This window comes from Ambystoma mexicanum, chromosome 14, assembly GCF_040938575.1.
Source record: "Ambystoma mexicanum isolate Mex_15411 chromosome 14, UKY_AmexF1_1, whole genome shotgun sequence".
Taxonomy (NCBI): Eukaryota; Metazoa; Chordata; class Amphibia; order Caudata; family Ambystomatidae; genus Ambystoma; species Ambystoma mexicanum.
In genome coordinates this window covers 596894250-596911662 of record NC_090940.1, presented here as the reverse complement: position 1 = coordinate 596911662, position 17413 = coordinate 596894250, and the positions used below count along the sequence as shown (strand labels likewise).

The window sequence follows — 17413 nt, the reverse complement described above, 5'->3', positions numbered from 1 at the left end:
TCAGACGTCCTACTATAATCACATCACTCAGCTAAACTTTTCTCAAAAAGGACAACAAAGTCTAATAAGGTCAAGACACACTAATAACCGGAAATAAGCCTCGAGAACGACCACAGGTCAAAACACATCTAGGCTGTCGGCATTACGGAATAAATCCTAAACACCAGTAGAATGATTTGTCATTCCCATACCTTTTCGGACTATCTTTAAGTTTTTTAAATGTTTAAAGACACAATATCCTGAACGTGAGTCGCCCTTTCCAAACATTTGATTTTCCGTTTGGGAAACCAGTTAAGTTCAGAAAGTTCTACACAAGTGCCATGGCAACGATATCAAACGTATCATATACATGAAGCAAGAAATTCTCAGCTACTGATCACTTGAAATTGAAGCTTGAGTGGACATTTCAGAAAGCAGACAAAATGATATCTTAGCCTAGCAGATCCCACTGCTTTTCGGTACTTGGCAAATGTTGGCGAACTGTTTCTGAAAGGGGAGACCAAAAAGGGGAGACCAAGAGAGAAAAGGACTAGAAAGTTTGTGACAGTAAAAACAGGATACATTACAAGCAACCAGTCTCTGCAGGGGAAGATCAAACAGGTAGGTGGCCATATGTACAAAGCATCTTTAGCCAACGCATTGTCCAAGCATCAATTCATCATTTGGATCAATTGCTACCAATTAGTGAGTGCAGAACAGGTCGAGCAAGTTGGTTCCAGCAAAGAGAAGCATAAGAAAACATAAGCAGTAACAAAGAAAAACGAGACAACACCATCCTGCCAACAAAGAAAACAAAAAAACAAGCTAGATGACAAAACAAAAAGCCACAAATACACATAACTTGAAAAATGATGTGCAAAACAATCTTTGTTCCGCATGTGTTGGTGTCTTCAGATAAAACATGTTTTTGCTTCGAATCCTAAATAGCTTTAGAATCCCTTGAAAAGAAAAGAGAAATCTAACTTCTTGCATAACAGAAAGGGAGAAATGTAGTTAGTAAGAGGCACAGTTTGATTTAAAAAAGTGTAATTTATGATTTCATATCAGCTACTGTACCGTCCCAAGTCGGACGTATCTTCCAGAAGCGCTTGTAACAGGCCGAGCAGTGTGGGCTGTTCTTGGAGTCCTTATGGCTTGCTCCATCGTACCTGGTCGGCCTGACTGGGTACTTGGACGTACAAACCCAGTAAGTGGTCTTCCAGACTGGGTGACCGGCCTGAAGGAGTGAAACAATCCAGAATGGAAGGATGTAAATTTACTCCAAGAAGAGAGTAGCAGTGTTTTCTCACAGCAAAATCTACCATGCATCAACAATATGGCCATGCATAAAACTGCACACACGTTCTAAAATTCGTTCCGTGTACTAGTTTTGACACACATATTGGGCACTTTATTTTTAATATTGTTGGAGGACTTTATCAAACGAAAACTGGAACGTGGCTGTGGGACACGCAACATGTTACCTATTCATCATTTCATTCTCTCTTATTTGTGGATCTTATTAAATGAAGACCAACATTCGACCCATGAAGCGTGTGTCAGTGGATGCCTTTGCCGCTACTTTCTCTGCTCCTCTGATGCCTGCACTACGGGTGACTCACACTCTGACACAGCCCTCTCTAACCTTCATCTTTCCATCTCCAACACTCTGGACGTCATTGACCCGGTCATGAGAATCCGTCTGAAGCCTACCTCCAAGTGCAACTCCTGGTATGACTCTGACCTAGCTGCCCTGAAACGGAAGTGCAGGGTGGCTGAGAGGAAGTGGAGGGTTTTGGGCACATCCTCTGACAAACTGGCCTGCCGCCTGCTCCAAAGGCAATACAGACTCTGTGCCCTGTCCAAGAAGAGAGTCCACATCCAAGCCCGCGTGCGTCTCTATGGCCTCTAGCAACTTGCCGAACTCTTTAAAATCTGCAAGGAGCTGGCCAATCCTTATGCAGTCTCCACGTCTCTTGTTCCCTCCCAGGCCCTCTGTACGGCTCAGGCTTCTCACTTCACCACTAAAACTAATGACATCCTGTCCTCCCTCTCCCGGCCCCCCTCTGGCCGCCTCTCCCTATCCTCTGCCTTTCTCCTCTTTCTCTCCAACACCTGACAATGTTTCTAGACAAGTCTGATCTATGAAAGTGTGGTCCAAACAGGTACTTATCTGCTCCTCCAGATCCATCAAGGGCCACACATTGACACCCTCGCTCCAGTCTTGGCTGATTTCTACAATCATTCTTTCGCCACTGGATCCTTCCCCTCTTTCCTCAAGCACTCCCTTGTGCACCCACTCCTTAAAAAGCCTTCTGCCGATCCTACCTGTCTGGCAAACTATTACCCGATCTCCATCACTTTCCTGGGAAAACTCCAGGGAAAAGCTGGCCATCTCCCAGTTTATGTTCACCACTGAATCTGTTGGTTGTCTCCATGACCATCAGTCTGGCTTCAGAGCAGCCAGAGGCAGGGAAACTGCTCTCCTGAACACCATGAAGATCTTCTCACTAATCTTGACTCTAGCCTTTTCTCTGCCCTTGACATGGTCAATCCCACCATCCTGATCAAACAACTCCATGAGAACCTGGGCATCATGGATCAGGCCCTGGAGTGGTTGACCGCCTTCCTCATGGACTGACCTCCCCAGGTCCTCCTCTCTCCACCACCTCTCTCTTCGCATGTGGTGTTCCCCAGGGCTCTATCCTCTCACCCTGGCTCTTCAATGTCTACTTGGCCCCTTTGGTCCACCTGATCTCTACCTTCTGCTCTAACTTTCAGTGTTATGCTAATGACACTTAGCACTCTTATAGGCTCCCCTCAGCCTTCTCCTATCTAGCGCTCATTCGTGACTGTTTAACGCTATTCAGGATTGGTGCGCCTCCAATGATCTCCGTTTTAATGCCAGTAAGATGAGGATCCTTCTGATTGGGGTCCCTGCTCCTGCTTTCCCTCTCTCTGGCCGCCCTCCTTGGGCCCTCTTCCTTTGCCTTCCTGTGAGACTAAAAGCCTTGGTGTCATCTTCGACTCCACTCTCTCCTTCTCTCCTCACATCACGGACCATGCCAAGAAAGCCCACTGCCAGCTGCACCGCCTCAGAGGTATTCTACCATTTCTCCCTTTACTCCAGAAGCTCACTGTCTCCAGAGCCCTGGTTCTCTCTAGGCTGGACTACTGCAAGAACATCTTTCTCAATCTGCCTTCCTCTACTCTCTGCCCTCTGCAACTAATCCAGAGCAGGACTACAAGACGTGTCCTTGGCCTCAAGCCCAGGGACGTATCTCTCCAGCTCTGCCATCTCTACACTGTTTCTCAGTGGCTGCAAGCATCAAGTTCAAGACCCTCAGAGTCTACTGGGCACCAGGTTCCTACATGATCTGCTCCCCTGCACTGCCTCCAGGCCTACTGTGCACTTATCGGCTGTAACTGTTTACCCCACAGTCCCCTGCCTCCTTGCACTTACCCAGAGCTGAGCTACCCTGGCTGCATTTCACCCTCCTTGTCTTGTCGTGCCTAGAAACACGTGTACATGTGCATTATAAATGACATATCATACGGTAAAAAATCAATATATTAAGGTCCATAATGAGAAAAAGGATTCACTATAGAATATTGGAAGAAGTTACATTTAATCTCCAAGGTTCCCCAAAACCATCAACTGCAAGTCCCCTCCAGATCATGGTACCAGTCAACATTTTTATTTCTCATTCATTATACACAGAGCACAGTTTGTTTGTTTGTTTATTGAACAACACGGATGTAATTTCAAACAAAAATAACGTCCATCAGATCAGTTTACATATGACGAAGGCAATCCGTGGGTGGTGTGCCTTTAAAATACGTGACGATTAAGGGCCGATGGAATACCAGGTGATGGCGGGGGTTGTAGAATGAGGCATACCAAGGACATGACAAGGGAGCAGACATCAATGAGAAATAGAGACCAGGCCCAGGTCCATAACGACCCAGAGAAGATCCAGACGATGCAAAGGAGCACTAAATAGGATACCAAGAGCGACCCATGAGGCCAAAGCCCCAACAGCCAAAAAGGAGACAGGAGGACGTAGAAACCCAACGAAGGTTCCAGGATACCTCAAGAAAAGACAGTCAGCAAGCAAGAAACAATACCACAACAGGGCACTGGCAGGAGGCGACCCAGGACATCCAAACACGGAGGGTGAGGTGGAGCAGCAGCGACAACCCTCGGCCCCCTCCCCTGTCCTCAACATGCAGGCCAAGTAGACTCCACCTCCAGGCACTCAGTCCAGAAGGATTTTACACAGAGTCCACACAGCAAAAGGAAACCCCCTGCAAATGAACGGGCACTTTGGCCATCAAGGAGGATTAAGGGAATCGAAGGAAGAGCCCAGGATGGGTTTCCACCAGCATAGAAGGAACTGCAAGCAAGAACAAAGGAGTCTGGATCCAGCTGGTAAGGCCACAGCAGGCCCTCAGGTGCAGCTTATTGTCAACAGCAGTGTTCCAAGAAATTAGGTACAGATTGAAGGAACACACCGGCTTTTCCCAAAAACACATGAACTCATGGACTGGCCTAAGACAGCCGCACCAATCACACGAAATGGCACCCAGCCAATCAGACAGGCCCTGTACAGCCGCCATAGACTGTCCCACCCACACTGGATTTAGTTGGGCTTTAGATGATTAAAGGGGATCGAGCCTATGACAGTTCAACATGAATGCAGTACCCCTCCCTCCGCCAAACCTCATAGTAGTGCTCGTCTGAATCCCTTCCATCAAAGACAAATCAGTGTTCTATTTCCAACTTGAACTGCAATATCGTTTCAATTACTTTGTACAGAACAGCACAACACATTTACATTATTAGAATGCGATTTGCATTTTCTTTACACGTTACACAGTTCAAAGCAGATAGATCACAATCGTTTTACCGTGACTCACTAATTTAGGCGAATGAAGTCCAACATATTTCACACCAATTAGCCTAATGTCTTTTGATGAAACATAACTGGGAGACATGCAACTGACCAGTAATACTGGCGCCGGACTACAGAAACTGTCATTTCCACACAGCATGGATCACGTGAGAGCGGAGTATCACAAGGCCAGTACTCCTACCTCACAGCTGGACTGGGTCCACCAGACTGGCTGCTTACAGGAAGCTTTAAGGAAGTGCCAGGGCCTACAAAAAGAAAAGTAACAACATGAATTTCATTGGAGTTAACCATTGACAATATATACAGATTTGACCAAACATTTGAAAGGTGTGCTCGCACATACAGTAGGCCTTCTAGTTTAATTAATTTTGCGGCGCTAGATCATGCACCGCACACTCTAAGGCGCTATATTCTCATTGTGCCAGTCCACCCCCAGAGGAGCACAGTCTGGAGCCAGGTGTGTGCGGCACCCACTAGAAGTCAAATCGGAGGCATTCGCTGCTATGCTACCGCATGTTTTCACTGTACTCGCTATGCATCTTGGCTATGCACTTGCTTTGAAACGCTGTGCTCTCTTAGGTGTGGTATGGTATGCTATGCTATGCTGCGTCAAGTCATGTTTAAGTTGTGGGGACATACTGTGCAAATACATCTCGGCTGGAAAGGTGAAGTTTAAATCGTGCTTTTGATTTCAGGTGGATGCTCCCCTTAAACACACACACTAAAACACGTACATACACACATAAAAGTCCACCCTTGTGTTTTTCTGATTGAAATTCTCCCTTTCATATCGCGATCTTGTAATCAAAATGAAATCTTTCTTTAAAAGGGTGTTTTGCTAATTGTGCGTTTTCACGATTTATTTTTTAGAAATGATGCTGGTTTCGTTACACTAGCTAGTTAGGTTGCGTAATGTCTTGTTTTGTGTTGTCATTTCACATTAATGTTAAACGTCAAGCGCTTTGAAGCAGCCATGAGATGGCAAACCCATTTAAATAATACACACGCACAGCAATCGGTTCAGAAAAAGGGCTAGAATGCCCAAAGTAGACTTGCAAGTAAACTGGCAAACAGACACTACACCCCTGCTGAGCCTAAAGCCCCCATGCCTACTTCTCCTACAATGACAATGGACCTGCTGCAGCCGATTTTGAGAAGGCGAGACAGGCTGGAATATGCAGATTAACTCCAACCAAGAAGAGCCCAGCCTCCGGCCAAGACAAATCACGCCACCCACACCACTAGAAGCACCCCTAGGAACTCCCCAGCAGGCCTCGTGTAATCACGCCACCCACACCACTAGAAGCATCCCTAGGAACTCCCCAGCAGGCCTCGGTGTAATCACGCCACCCACACCACTAGAAGCACCCCTAGGAACTCCCCAGCAGGCCTCGGTGTAATCACGCCACCCACACCACTAGAAGCACCCCTAGGAACTCCCCAGCAGGCCTCGGTGTAATCACGCCACCCACACCACTAGAAGCACCCCTAGGAACTCCCCAGCAGGCCTCGGTGTAATCACGCCACCCACACCACTAGAAGCACCCCTAGAACTCCCCAGCAGGCCTCGGTGTAATCACGCCACCCACACCACTAGAAGCATCCCTAGGAACTCCCCAGCAGGCCTCGGTGTAATCACGCCACCCACACCACTAGAAGCATCCCTAGGAACTCCCCAGCAGGCCTCGGTGTAATCACGTCACCCACACCACTAGAAGCACCCCTAGAACTCCCCAGCAGGCCTCGGTGTTTTATAGGTATAGGGGTGTCAGACTACGTAGATAAGTGCTATATAAACACATCATTATTATTTGGCCTTGGACGTCTGCTTGCATTCACAGTAATTTGGTAATATGAGCGCCTATACACACTGATATGAATGATACATAATGTGATCCATTCTCACATTATAGTGATATCATAACAATATTGTTGTTAGTGTACTTAGGAACAATGCTATGTGATGCCTTGATGTTTTGTCAAGGGGTGAAAGGTTGCGTTCCATCACTTCCCGTGATGTCACTTCACGGTGGGGTCAAATGATATCCCTTCGTGTGATGTCGTCAGAGGCCAAGGGTCGCCTGGTGTCACTTCCGCTACCCCAGGCATTTTGGTGAAATGATGCCCCAGGTAGTTTTAACCAGTGTTGCTGAATACATATTCTTTAAAATGCACAAGCGGCAAAAACAAACTGCTCACAAGCGGCAAAAACATGGATAAGGTCTTTTCTAAAAAAAAAAAGGACATCTCGAGTCCATTGGGGAGACAAATTCTCCATGGAACGGGAGATCCTCTGCGGGGTTCCTCATGGAGCCAGCATGTCCCCACTGCTGTTCAACCTCTACATTAGATACTTATGCTACATTTTAGATCATGCAGATATATTCTTTACCAACTATGCAGATGATACGCAGCTGGTGCTGGAACTTAGCGGGACCATAAAACTGACAATCGGTTTATAGTCATAATATCGAAAAAATAATGTCGAATTACAAAAATGTTGAAAAAAAAATGTCGAATTCAAAAATGTCGAAAACACATACATATAATAGAAAAAGTCATTAATTCGAAAATAAAATGTCGAAAAAAAATCGAAAAACCAATGTTAAAATAACTATGTAAAATATCACATATACTAACGTTTTTTATTGGGGGGGTCCCCCCCAAACCCCCCATCCCAAACCCCTACCCCAACCCTCCACTCCTCCCCATCCCCCCCAACACCCCCCATGGATATACCTTAAATAAGTATTTAATAAAACATTAATTAAATAATTAATTATTAAAAAAACCCATCCCAAACCCCTACCCCAACCCCCCCCTCCTCCCCATCCCCCCCGCTCACCATGGATATACCTTTAACCATTTAAAAAAAATATGTTTTATAAAATATAATTATTTATTTAAACATTAATTTCGAAAAAAAATCGAAAAAAATTCGACATTTTTGTAATTCGACATTTTTATTTTGGACATTTTTTTTTCGACATTTTGACTTTCGATATTATTGTATTCGACATTATGACTGGACACCTGACAATCTAATCAGAATTTATAACATCATAGAACAATGGATGGACTCCAACTGGATATGTTTGAACGGCAGCAAAACCGAGTTGATGGTTTTCGGATCCACCCAAGCCAGAAACTCACTGTCCCATGACTACTCAAACTTTAAGATCAAAGACGTCAACATCAAAGTACTCGAGAAGGTAAAAACCCTGGGCATGATGATGGAAGCATCCCTAGGAGCAGAAGCCCAGACTCAGTACATAAAAAAAACATGCAATTATTACCCGAGACTCCTCAGAGCCATTTGACAGTACCTTTCAGAGAACAACTGCGCCACAGTGGCCAGAGCAACCATCCTCTCTCGTTTAGACTATCGGAACGCACTTATGCTAGGAGCCAACAAAAAAAGCATACAGGCGTCTCAGATTATCCAAAATAACGCAGTTAGGATAATCAAAGGCAAATCTAAATCAGACCACATCAGTAAATCCAGGAAGGAATTACACTGGCTCAAAGTGGAGAGTAGAACCCACTTCAAGGCGCTTACAATAGCCCACAGATGCATCCACGGGAAGGCACCAGGCTATCTAAAATCTAAAATACGTCCTTATGTACCAAGCCGCGCCTTAAGATCCTCGGATCAAAACAGGATCGCAGTGATGCCACACAAACGTAGGTCTGGACTGGGAAAATCCTTCAGCACGTATCTGGAACGATCTACCAGTCCATATAAGGAAAGAACCCAACTACTTACGCTTTCATAAGTTAGTGAAAACGTATCTCTTTAATTGACCTCGCCTTCCTTGACCCACTAAACCTTTGATTTCATTAGGAACTGTCTCGTCCCTTTTTTGTTTGTCTTCGTGTCCATGTTTCTCCGCCCCGAAACTCGCGAGTTACTGGCGCATTACAAATAAAAAATACAAATACAAATCGCATCGCATTTGATCAAAAAACTCCCCCTTGGTTACTATTCAAACAGTCTGTCACAAAAGGAATGAATACCATTTGCAACTGTGGGCCACTTTTTCATTGGTGCCAGAGAGCACGTTATGGGCCAGTCCGACCCTGCTTGCAAGGCACAGCAGTATGGGGGCCATCGTTTAATAGTATATCTGCTGTTTTTTATATATATCGCCAAGCAAGATGAGGGGTGATGTGCTGTGACAGCGCAGGGTACCCTTAAAGGGAGAGCGATCTTAAATACAAGGATATTGGGTTGGATTTTGATATCTGCGGATAGGGTGATAGTGATATAGAGCAAGGAGGGAGAAAGAGTGAAAGTAAGGAACTGCACATGGTTGGCAGGGGCAAAGGTTGAGGTGGGTGTTGGCATGAAGGATGGCAGGAGGACAATTTTGGGAGCGATCAGTGGGGAGACATTTGGTGGGGGTGGCATACGGGTAGTCCATCCATAGCAGGGTTGTCCAACTCCAGGCCTCGAGGGACGGAACCCTCATGGATTTTCATGATATTCCTCATTGATATTAATGAGAAGACATTTGCATACATTTTTAAACATTGTATGCAAATGAATCTTATGAATATTAATGAGAGGTCTCCTGAAAATCCAAGATAATTCCGTTCCTTACATTGGAAAACTCTGATCTATTGAGCAGTCGATGCAGAGAGGAAGAAGTTTGAAACACTCACCCTCTCTAGGCCGTACACAGCATCGAGATTCCCAATAGGGCTAAGCCAGAGTCAGAGCTGTACCACAGGTCAAGACACACCGTCAGTAAGTGATATGTACACACACTTTCCACACTGTTCTTTAGTCCATTGGGAAGCAGGATTATTCATTGCAGTGCGGAGCCCTCTTCTAGGCAGCGGCCATGCTCGGCGGCGAAACAGTAACCCCTCAGGTTACGGAAATACAATATTTCGAACATCTCCGATGCCGTAAATTCAATCTATGTGATAACCGTATGCTGCCGTATTTGTATTTTGTATTCTCAGATGCAGTATTTTCGGCCGCGTCGTGATCACATAGATCCAACGGGATTAGGGCCTGATCCCTAGCCATATACCTCTGAAATCTGTACTAGTGATTCCTGCAGGTGGAGAAACGCTGGGAGTCTGAGCTCGCAGGTTCTGAAAGTCTGCGTGGAAGGGGAGCACTGGTTTGCAGGATTCATATCTGCAACCTTTAGTTACAAGGAGTGAAAGAGCTTAGTTCAATACCTATATGGTGAATGTCCTCATGTCCAAAATACGTTGCTCTCAAACAAACAAGGGCTGGTAGGGTTATAGTTGCGGGAGGTCTGGCGATGGTTGATGGGCACCAAGAGGGAATTTTCATACTACTCCAGAGTGCATAGGGTTTATACACTATTTTTTCACAGGCGCAGTTCAGCTTGGGGAATTTGTGGGAGCCTCATATGAGGGCAGGACGCTCTCTGATCACTCTCCTCTAATTGTAGAATGGGTGATTTGCAGTCGAACTACCCCGTGCAATGAGGAGGTGGAGAGCAGAGGCTCTACAGGATTCCGAGATAACATGGTGGAACAAGTAGATTATTTCTGTATCAACAAGGGGAGTGTCAGTAGCCGGGGGACTTTATAGGACGCTTTCAAGGTGGCGATATGGGGAGCTGCCATTGCAAAAGCAGGGGGGGGTTCGGAGGGAGATAGTGTGGACGTTAGGGTAAGCAGAGGCAGCAATCAAGCGAGTGGAGATAGCATATCCATGGGAGGGCGACGTGGAAGGGAACTATGGAGGCCGCAGAAGGAAATCAACACATTTGTCTGGAAATTCACCAGGATTTATATCGGGCAGAAGGGGTAGATAAGGGGCAGGTAATCATGAAAACACAGGCAGAGATAGGGCTACCCACCCTAAGCACCACTTACGATAGAGGAACTAAGTGCAGTGATTGGGGCATTGCCCAGGGGCAAGACGCCAGGGTGAGACGGCCTAGCCGCTGAGTTTATAAAGAAGTTAATGAGGAGGACGCTGTGAGGCTGCTGCAGACCTTGGAGGAGGCACATGAGGGGGGACGACTACCCCTCAGCATGGAAGAGATTATTATTGTCCCAATGCTGAAATCAGGGAAAGGGGGGCGGTATTGTGAATCCTATCAGCCGATATCCTTAATCAACCAAGATAGTGAAATCCTCACAGTGGTCCTAGTGGAAAGACTCAAGAGGGTGATTGGAGCATCGATCCAATCCGGACCAGATGGGATATGTCGCTGAAAGAGCGGCATCTGAAAACTAAGGAGGCTACATGCAGTCATAGAAAGAAAGCAATCGTGGTCAGAGGGTTGTGCAGTGGTGGCACTGGATGCGATTAAGGGATTTATTTCAGTAGGGTGGGAGTGGTTGCATGCCTCCATGTGAGATGATTTGGGATAGGAGAGGGATTTATGATGTGGGTTTGGATGCTCCATTCGACTCCAGTTACGAGTGTACTGACAGGCGCATATGTATCTAGATGGTTGCACATACAAACGGGGCACAAAGCCGGGATGCCCGCTGTCCCTCATCCGGTATATCTTAGCCATAGAGCCCCTTGCAGTGTTCTTGAGAAAGTAGTTTAGGGACACATGGCTCTTGGTGAATTGAGTACATGTGGTCTCGTTATACGCCAACAACATGCCATTCATTATATGTGCGTAGCCCGGAAGACAAACTAGCACAATATTTAGGAGGTGCTGGACAACTTTGTGGCATTGTCAGTAATAGCTATCACTAAAGCGAATTTCTGTATATTTCCATTGGCGGGATGTGTGGGGGGTGTAGGGGTGGGAGGGAGTAGAGGAATCACCCCTTCCAGACTTAGAACTACAGTGGAGAGTACAGACATTTAGATATCTATGTGTTAATATTCATCATGATATTACGCTGACTTACCAGAAGAATACAATGCGGGCCAAGATGGGGCTGGAGCACTCAATTAAGTCCTGGAAAAACGACCTCTTTTGGTGATGGGAAGAATTGCACTACAGAAGATAGTAGCCCTCCCCCGTTTGTTGTATTACTTCATAAACGTTCCATATCGCATCCCCAAGTCTTTCTTCAGGGAGTTAATATGGGGCTTTGTATGGGGATCTGGCAGGCGCAGGGTAGCCCTAGACACACTGTGCAGGGACTACAAGGAAGGAGGAAGGAGGAGTAGTACGGCTCCCACATTTCGAACTATATAATTTAGCAGGGCAGCTGCAGCACGTGGTAGGGTGGCTGTCGGACACAGACGTTACAACACATCCTGATACAGGCAGTGATTGCTCCCTACTAGCTGAAGGAGGTGTTGTGTGGTTGGAGAAGGGCAGAATCCAAAACCCCCCATCCCCTTACGGCTGGGAAGGAAGGTTTGGGTGCTGCTAAAATTAGGGGAACCATACTCTCCTCATATAACCCTGGCTGGAGAAGACATAACGGAACTGGCACTGATGAGGTCCCATGGGAGAAAATAGGTCTAGAGAACGTGGGAGTGTTGCTTTCCGCTGGAGTTTTGAGAGATTGAATAAGGGTTTGGGGTGCAGAGAGGACAGTTCATGACATACTCCAGATTGGTGCACGGGGCACAGAGGAGGTGGTAGGGCTTCCGAGGTCTACTGGAAGTAGAAAATACACTTGGGCTACTATATGAAGTTTCAGAGGAGGGAAGGGCAATTTAGTGTCCAGATTAAACCAGGGTCAGCTAGTAGAATTATCGAAGGAGGTCACCAAAGTAAGGCATAAGTGGGAATTAGACATAAGCAGGGCGTTTACAGAATCAGAGTGGTCCAGAGTGAAATTATACCCCATAAAAGTGTCAAGGAATGCTAGATTTAAGCTTACCCAGGTCTATGTTTTTCACATGGCCTATTTGACTCTGCATCTCATTTTGCAGTTTCCGGGCTCAAAAATGGGGGAGTGCCCCAGGTGTGGAGAAGGAGGGGCAGACATGATGCACATGTTCTGGGCGTGTCCATTAGTCCAAGGTTTCTGGCAAGAGATGGAATTGAGGTTCAGAAAAGGAGGCGTAACCAGATATGTCTGGTTGCCGGAGGCCTGTTTACCCTGAGTGTTCCAGCGCCATACGAGTGCTAAACCAGCGAACAAGTTGATAGACCTAAACTGGGTGATGGCAAAGACGAGGCTAGCCATGGCATGAAAATCGAGAGGGCCCATGTATAAAAGGATGGTGGAATGACCTGCAACGTTGGTCCGTAGCCGAGGCTGCAGTGTGGTATGGTGCTGTTCAGGCCGGAATGAGAGAATGTTCGGAGAATGTAGCAGCCTGGAATGCCCTGGTGCACTCACTGTTTAGTTCACCAGACGACAAACCCCCCCCCCTGAACACCCAGACAGGAGCAGAGAGATGGGGGAGTGGCAGGATACGGATGGGACGGGGAGAGGGGATGGATGGCACAATGAGACACACCTGAGGGAGGAGAAACAGTGTGCCCCTGGTGGAACTTATGTTGGTTACAAGCCGTGAGTTACTACTTGTTTTCATTAAGTTGAGAGGGGTGGGTTGTACGGCAGGGTGGGGGGGGTTTAATGACAATATGTTGATATTGAACATGGATTGCAAAACTGTACCGCAATAGAATAAAATATAAATAAAGATTTTCTTTTAAAGAAATTAGGGGTCTTCCTCTTCACATGGGTACGAGTCCCATACTTGCTTGCGCAGGTTTCTTCTTCTCAGCTTCAATCTCAAGGATACTGTTTTCTTCCCCCTTTCTTACGTTTCCGCTCACAGTAAGCCTGGTATACTATCCTGCCAGGTACTGTGTTCAGTGGGATTAATGTTCACATGATCTGCTTCCTCTCAAATCTTTGGGCTATTGAGTTTAGCCATTTCTCTTTGGGTGCGAGTCGCCTGCTTTCTGGGAGCCTGCTTTTTCGGTAGGCTTGGTTCACTAACCTGCAAAGCACTACCATTCACGACCAAATGTGACCATGTTTCGTTATCAGGGTCCCCAGACCCGGTCTCGGGGTTTTCTGTGCCCCCTCTGCCTCTGCCACCACCTCTTCTGGAGCCCGGAGCCTTTTGGCCCACTCGCGCACATTATTCTAAGGTCGGCAAGGGCTTATGCTCCTTTCCAGCTCTGTACTTGTGGGACTTTCAGGACTCTCCTGCGCGTCCCTGGGTCTGAGGCGACTCCGCCAGACCGTTCCTCTGCTGGGGAGCATCCTCGCTTCCTAGAACTCAGTCTTCCTTCAGTCGGTTCTGGACTTCTCGGTTCTTCATTTGGTGTCCCGCTCTTTGTCCTGCTTGCCAAAAGCATTGGAACAGCACGTCAGGTTCCTCCGAGGACTTCTCAGTTCCTCACGTTCTTCTTCCATCTATATACTTTTCTGCAGTCTTAATTGCCTGAATCGACTAGACCGCGCTCTTGGGACGTTCGCGGTGCTCACCACTGCTCCGTGCCTCTTCTTCATCCCAGTAGGTGAGGCCCGATTTTTACTTGGAAACGTCCTACTCTCTCTCGTCTCAGTGTATGGAACTGGATTAAGTTTGTTTACGCGCCAATAGAACATAAGGCAGGTAGGGACTGAGTATGTGGATATGGGAGTGTCTAAAGGGGCATCTACATACCGCGTTCTCCCAGTTATGTCATCCCTCATCACAGGAGGGATTTCCCCTTGCATGTGATCCACCCGCAGTGCACCGCCCCACAGGGGGATTATTGGACTGTGGCTGCACCGCCTTGGCCACATGAGAAGGGTTCTCCATCCATGGGAAAAGGGACGACATCAGAGGATTTGTCATAGAGCACAAACACATCTCAGGCCAAAGGACACCTCTCCTTTTCCCTTTCCATGCCTTCCAAACTTACCTGATGTTCAGTATTCCTAGTGGTCAAACTGCATCTGCAGGTTACCGAGTTGTTCGCAAGATGGGAGTACACAGGATGCACATCTTTGCAGGGAGGAATGGGAAATAACCTAGAAGTCTACAAGTGACATGAGACATTTCAGAATGATTCTGGTTGGGGGCGTGGCCGTTGGCATGCAGTGTGTGGCAGAGGGTCTCGAGAGGTCTGTGGTTTGCAGTGCTTTTGGTGCTGGTCAACAAATGGAGACAGGCTAATGTGTTGGTAGTGGAACATTGATGGTTTCTAAGCACAACTATCAAGAGCCTAATGGTCTACTAGGAATGAAAAGAAGGCATGAGCCTTGGACTGTATGCCTTGTATTTGAATGTGTTTGCAGAAGCTTTGCTCCATGTGGGAAATTACTTGCGGAGTGTATTGAATGTTACAGTAACCGTTGTGAGGTAGGGGACTGCACAGAGGTTGCTCGCAGTGACTTACGATTTCAGCCCTTTTCTCTGCAAACCCACAGGTACCGAGCAGCAGGTTAGAAAACAAAACACCAAAGAAGAAATGCTTGAATCAGGCCTCCTTAACCCCTGGGAATTCATCTATAGAACAGACGTCTTACCTCTTCTAGGCCCTTCATGAAAGGGAACCCTCCACATGGACATCAGTCTTCCCCCTTCCCCCAAATGGACTGGCAAGCCATGCCCCCTCTGCATGTGAACACAAAGCATTGACACCTTCCAGTTGTTGCCTCCGTGGTCTTGACGGCTCAAGTGCAGCTTTAGTCGCATCTGCTGAAAATCCTCTTCCCTTTAAGAGAATGACTTGCGCTTTTACTTTGGTCGGATCAATAATGCATGTTCAATGATCGTCCATCCCACTATTTCCTTAACCACGGCTGATATTGGAGGGGTCTTCAGGGGGGTTTAGAGGAGAACGGAAACACATATTTGATGGGGGAGATTACACTAACAATTTATCACGGTTCAAATGGTGCACTGCACTTAACAGGTGCACGGAAGTGGGCAACAAACCTTGTAGACGCTTTGCTAGAATGTGCCAACAAGGTAATAGAGAACTAGTAGATCAACTGGGACCCATCAGAAAATGTTCTACTTGGATCAGCCAGTCAGGAGCAAGGTTCCTGAGAATGTCCTGGGCATGGTTACCTGGTAGATAATCAGAATGCCTCATTCTCACCTAGCTGGGCCATGAAGAACCCCCTCAGTGCTTGCAGCAGCCCTCTCTAACCGGTGCCCACTCATGCCGCCTGCAACCTAGCGGCCTGGTTCTGGGTTGTCTCTAACCGTTTGCTCCCCTTGCCCGCTCCTTTGTTAGGGAGCAGGGACAACAGTCAATGCTCACACCCACTCACTACATTTCCACGGGTCAGCAGTGGATCTGCAGCCCCCCACCCCTGAACTGCACTCGCCGCTTTGTCGCCCGTGTTCCTTGCCCTCTCCCCAGCAACAGCTGCTGCCCCCTGCCCATCCCATGGTCCAGTCCCCATTTTTCCAGATGCAGTCACATACCTTCATCCACCCTCTGTGTAACGGTAGACAGGTGACTGCCCCCTGGGTGGGTAGAGTTGGCACCAGCAGCATGGCCCCTGCCATGGATACCATTCGTCTTTGCACTCATCATAGGGAGGGCAATTGGGGCCATACGGTGCACAGAGCAACTGTTAACACCCATTTTGGTTTTCTCTGTGTGTTAGGTTGGGCATCCCGGGCACTTCATGGTCACCATCTGCCCCATGGCATGGCAATAAATACACCCAAAGGTACTTTACGAAGTGCAAATACCACAGTAATGTTCAGGGCCACACAAAGTCCTTGCCTGTCATCAAAGACACCAAGGCAAGAAAACTGAAATAAAAGATGTATAATAGATATCCGAGCCTACAAAGTCTTTCTATAGAATTGTCCATGCATTGCTCTTCACAGGCATTACTTACGTGCCACTTGGGCAATCGCGTTTTCGTCGAGCATCATCTCGGCTATCCCCTCCTGATCAACATCCACTTCGTCTACGTAGACCATCTCGGTCAGGGCTCGGGTTTTCAGGCTCCATGCCGCCTAAGGAAAGGGCCAAGAAAAGGAACCCATTTTAAATGTTCACAAGCCACACATGTTTGGATGGTTATTGGTGGTCGGTACCTTGCAGATGTTGAACTTCTCAGCTTTCGCTCTAGATTTAAGATGCCAATTTGTGGTCAAGGTTTTGGAGCATGTGAACAAAAAGAGCCCCAAACTCTCAGGCACACTTTCTTCACCAATTGGGTGTGAATCAATGTTTACTAATCACATGATACACCAACAATTAAAAAAGCTAACATATAAACCTACGTTAAGTGAGGTTATGCAAAATAACGTTCTTTCCATGCCAGCAGATACCCTAGGACAGGTGTCTACAACCTGTGGCTCTCCAGATGTTCTAGACTACAACTTCCATGATCCCTTACCATTGACTATGGTGGCTAGTGCTGATGGGAGCTGTAGTACAAAACAACTGCCAAAGGTTGCAGACTTCTGCCCTAGGATAAAGGAAAGGTACATGACATTTTGTTGATCAATGTTTGGGAAGGAACAACATAATTTGTATAGAGTGCTTCATTCCAGAATCCTCTTGCTTCAAAGTGCTGTAATTACAGATAGTACCACCCAATATAATGGTACTCAATCTATCAACCTCATTATATTCAAGGGCTGAATCGCATTTTCTGGCTTTTGAACTTGAAAACTG

General features: G+C 46.9%; 1 protein-coding gene across 2 annotated transcripts in view; it reads right to left on the bottom strand.

Annotated features, from left to right (window-relative positions):
* Nucleotides 1-17413, bottom strand: part of TTC8 (tetratricopeptide repeat domain 8) — a 108859-nt gene that overhangs the window by 65455 nt on the left and 25991 nt on the right. For both annotated transcript variants that reach the window (XM_069637957.1, XM_069637958.1), the window contains 3 exons: nt 16626-16746; nt 5077-5140; nt 1057-1216 (listed from right to left, as the gene is read on the bottom strand). In XM_069637957.1, the coding sequence (XP_069494058.1) occupies nt 1057-1216; nt 5077-5140; nt 16626-16746 (345 nt within the window). The remainder of the gene's footprint in view (nt 1-1056; nt 1217-5076; nt 5141-16625; nt 16747-17413) is intronic.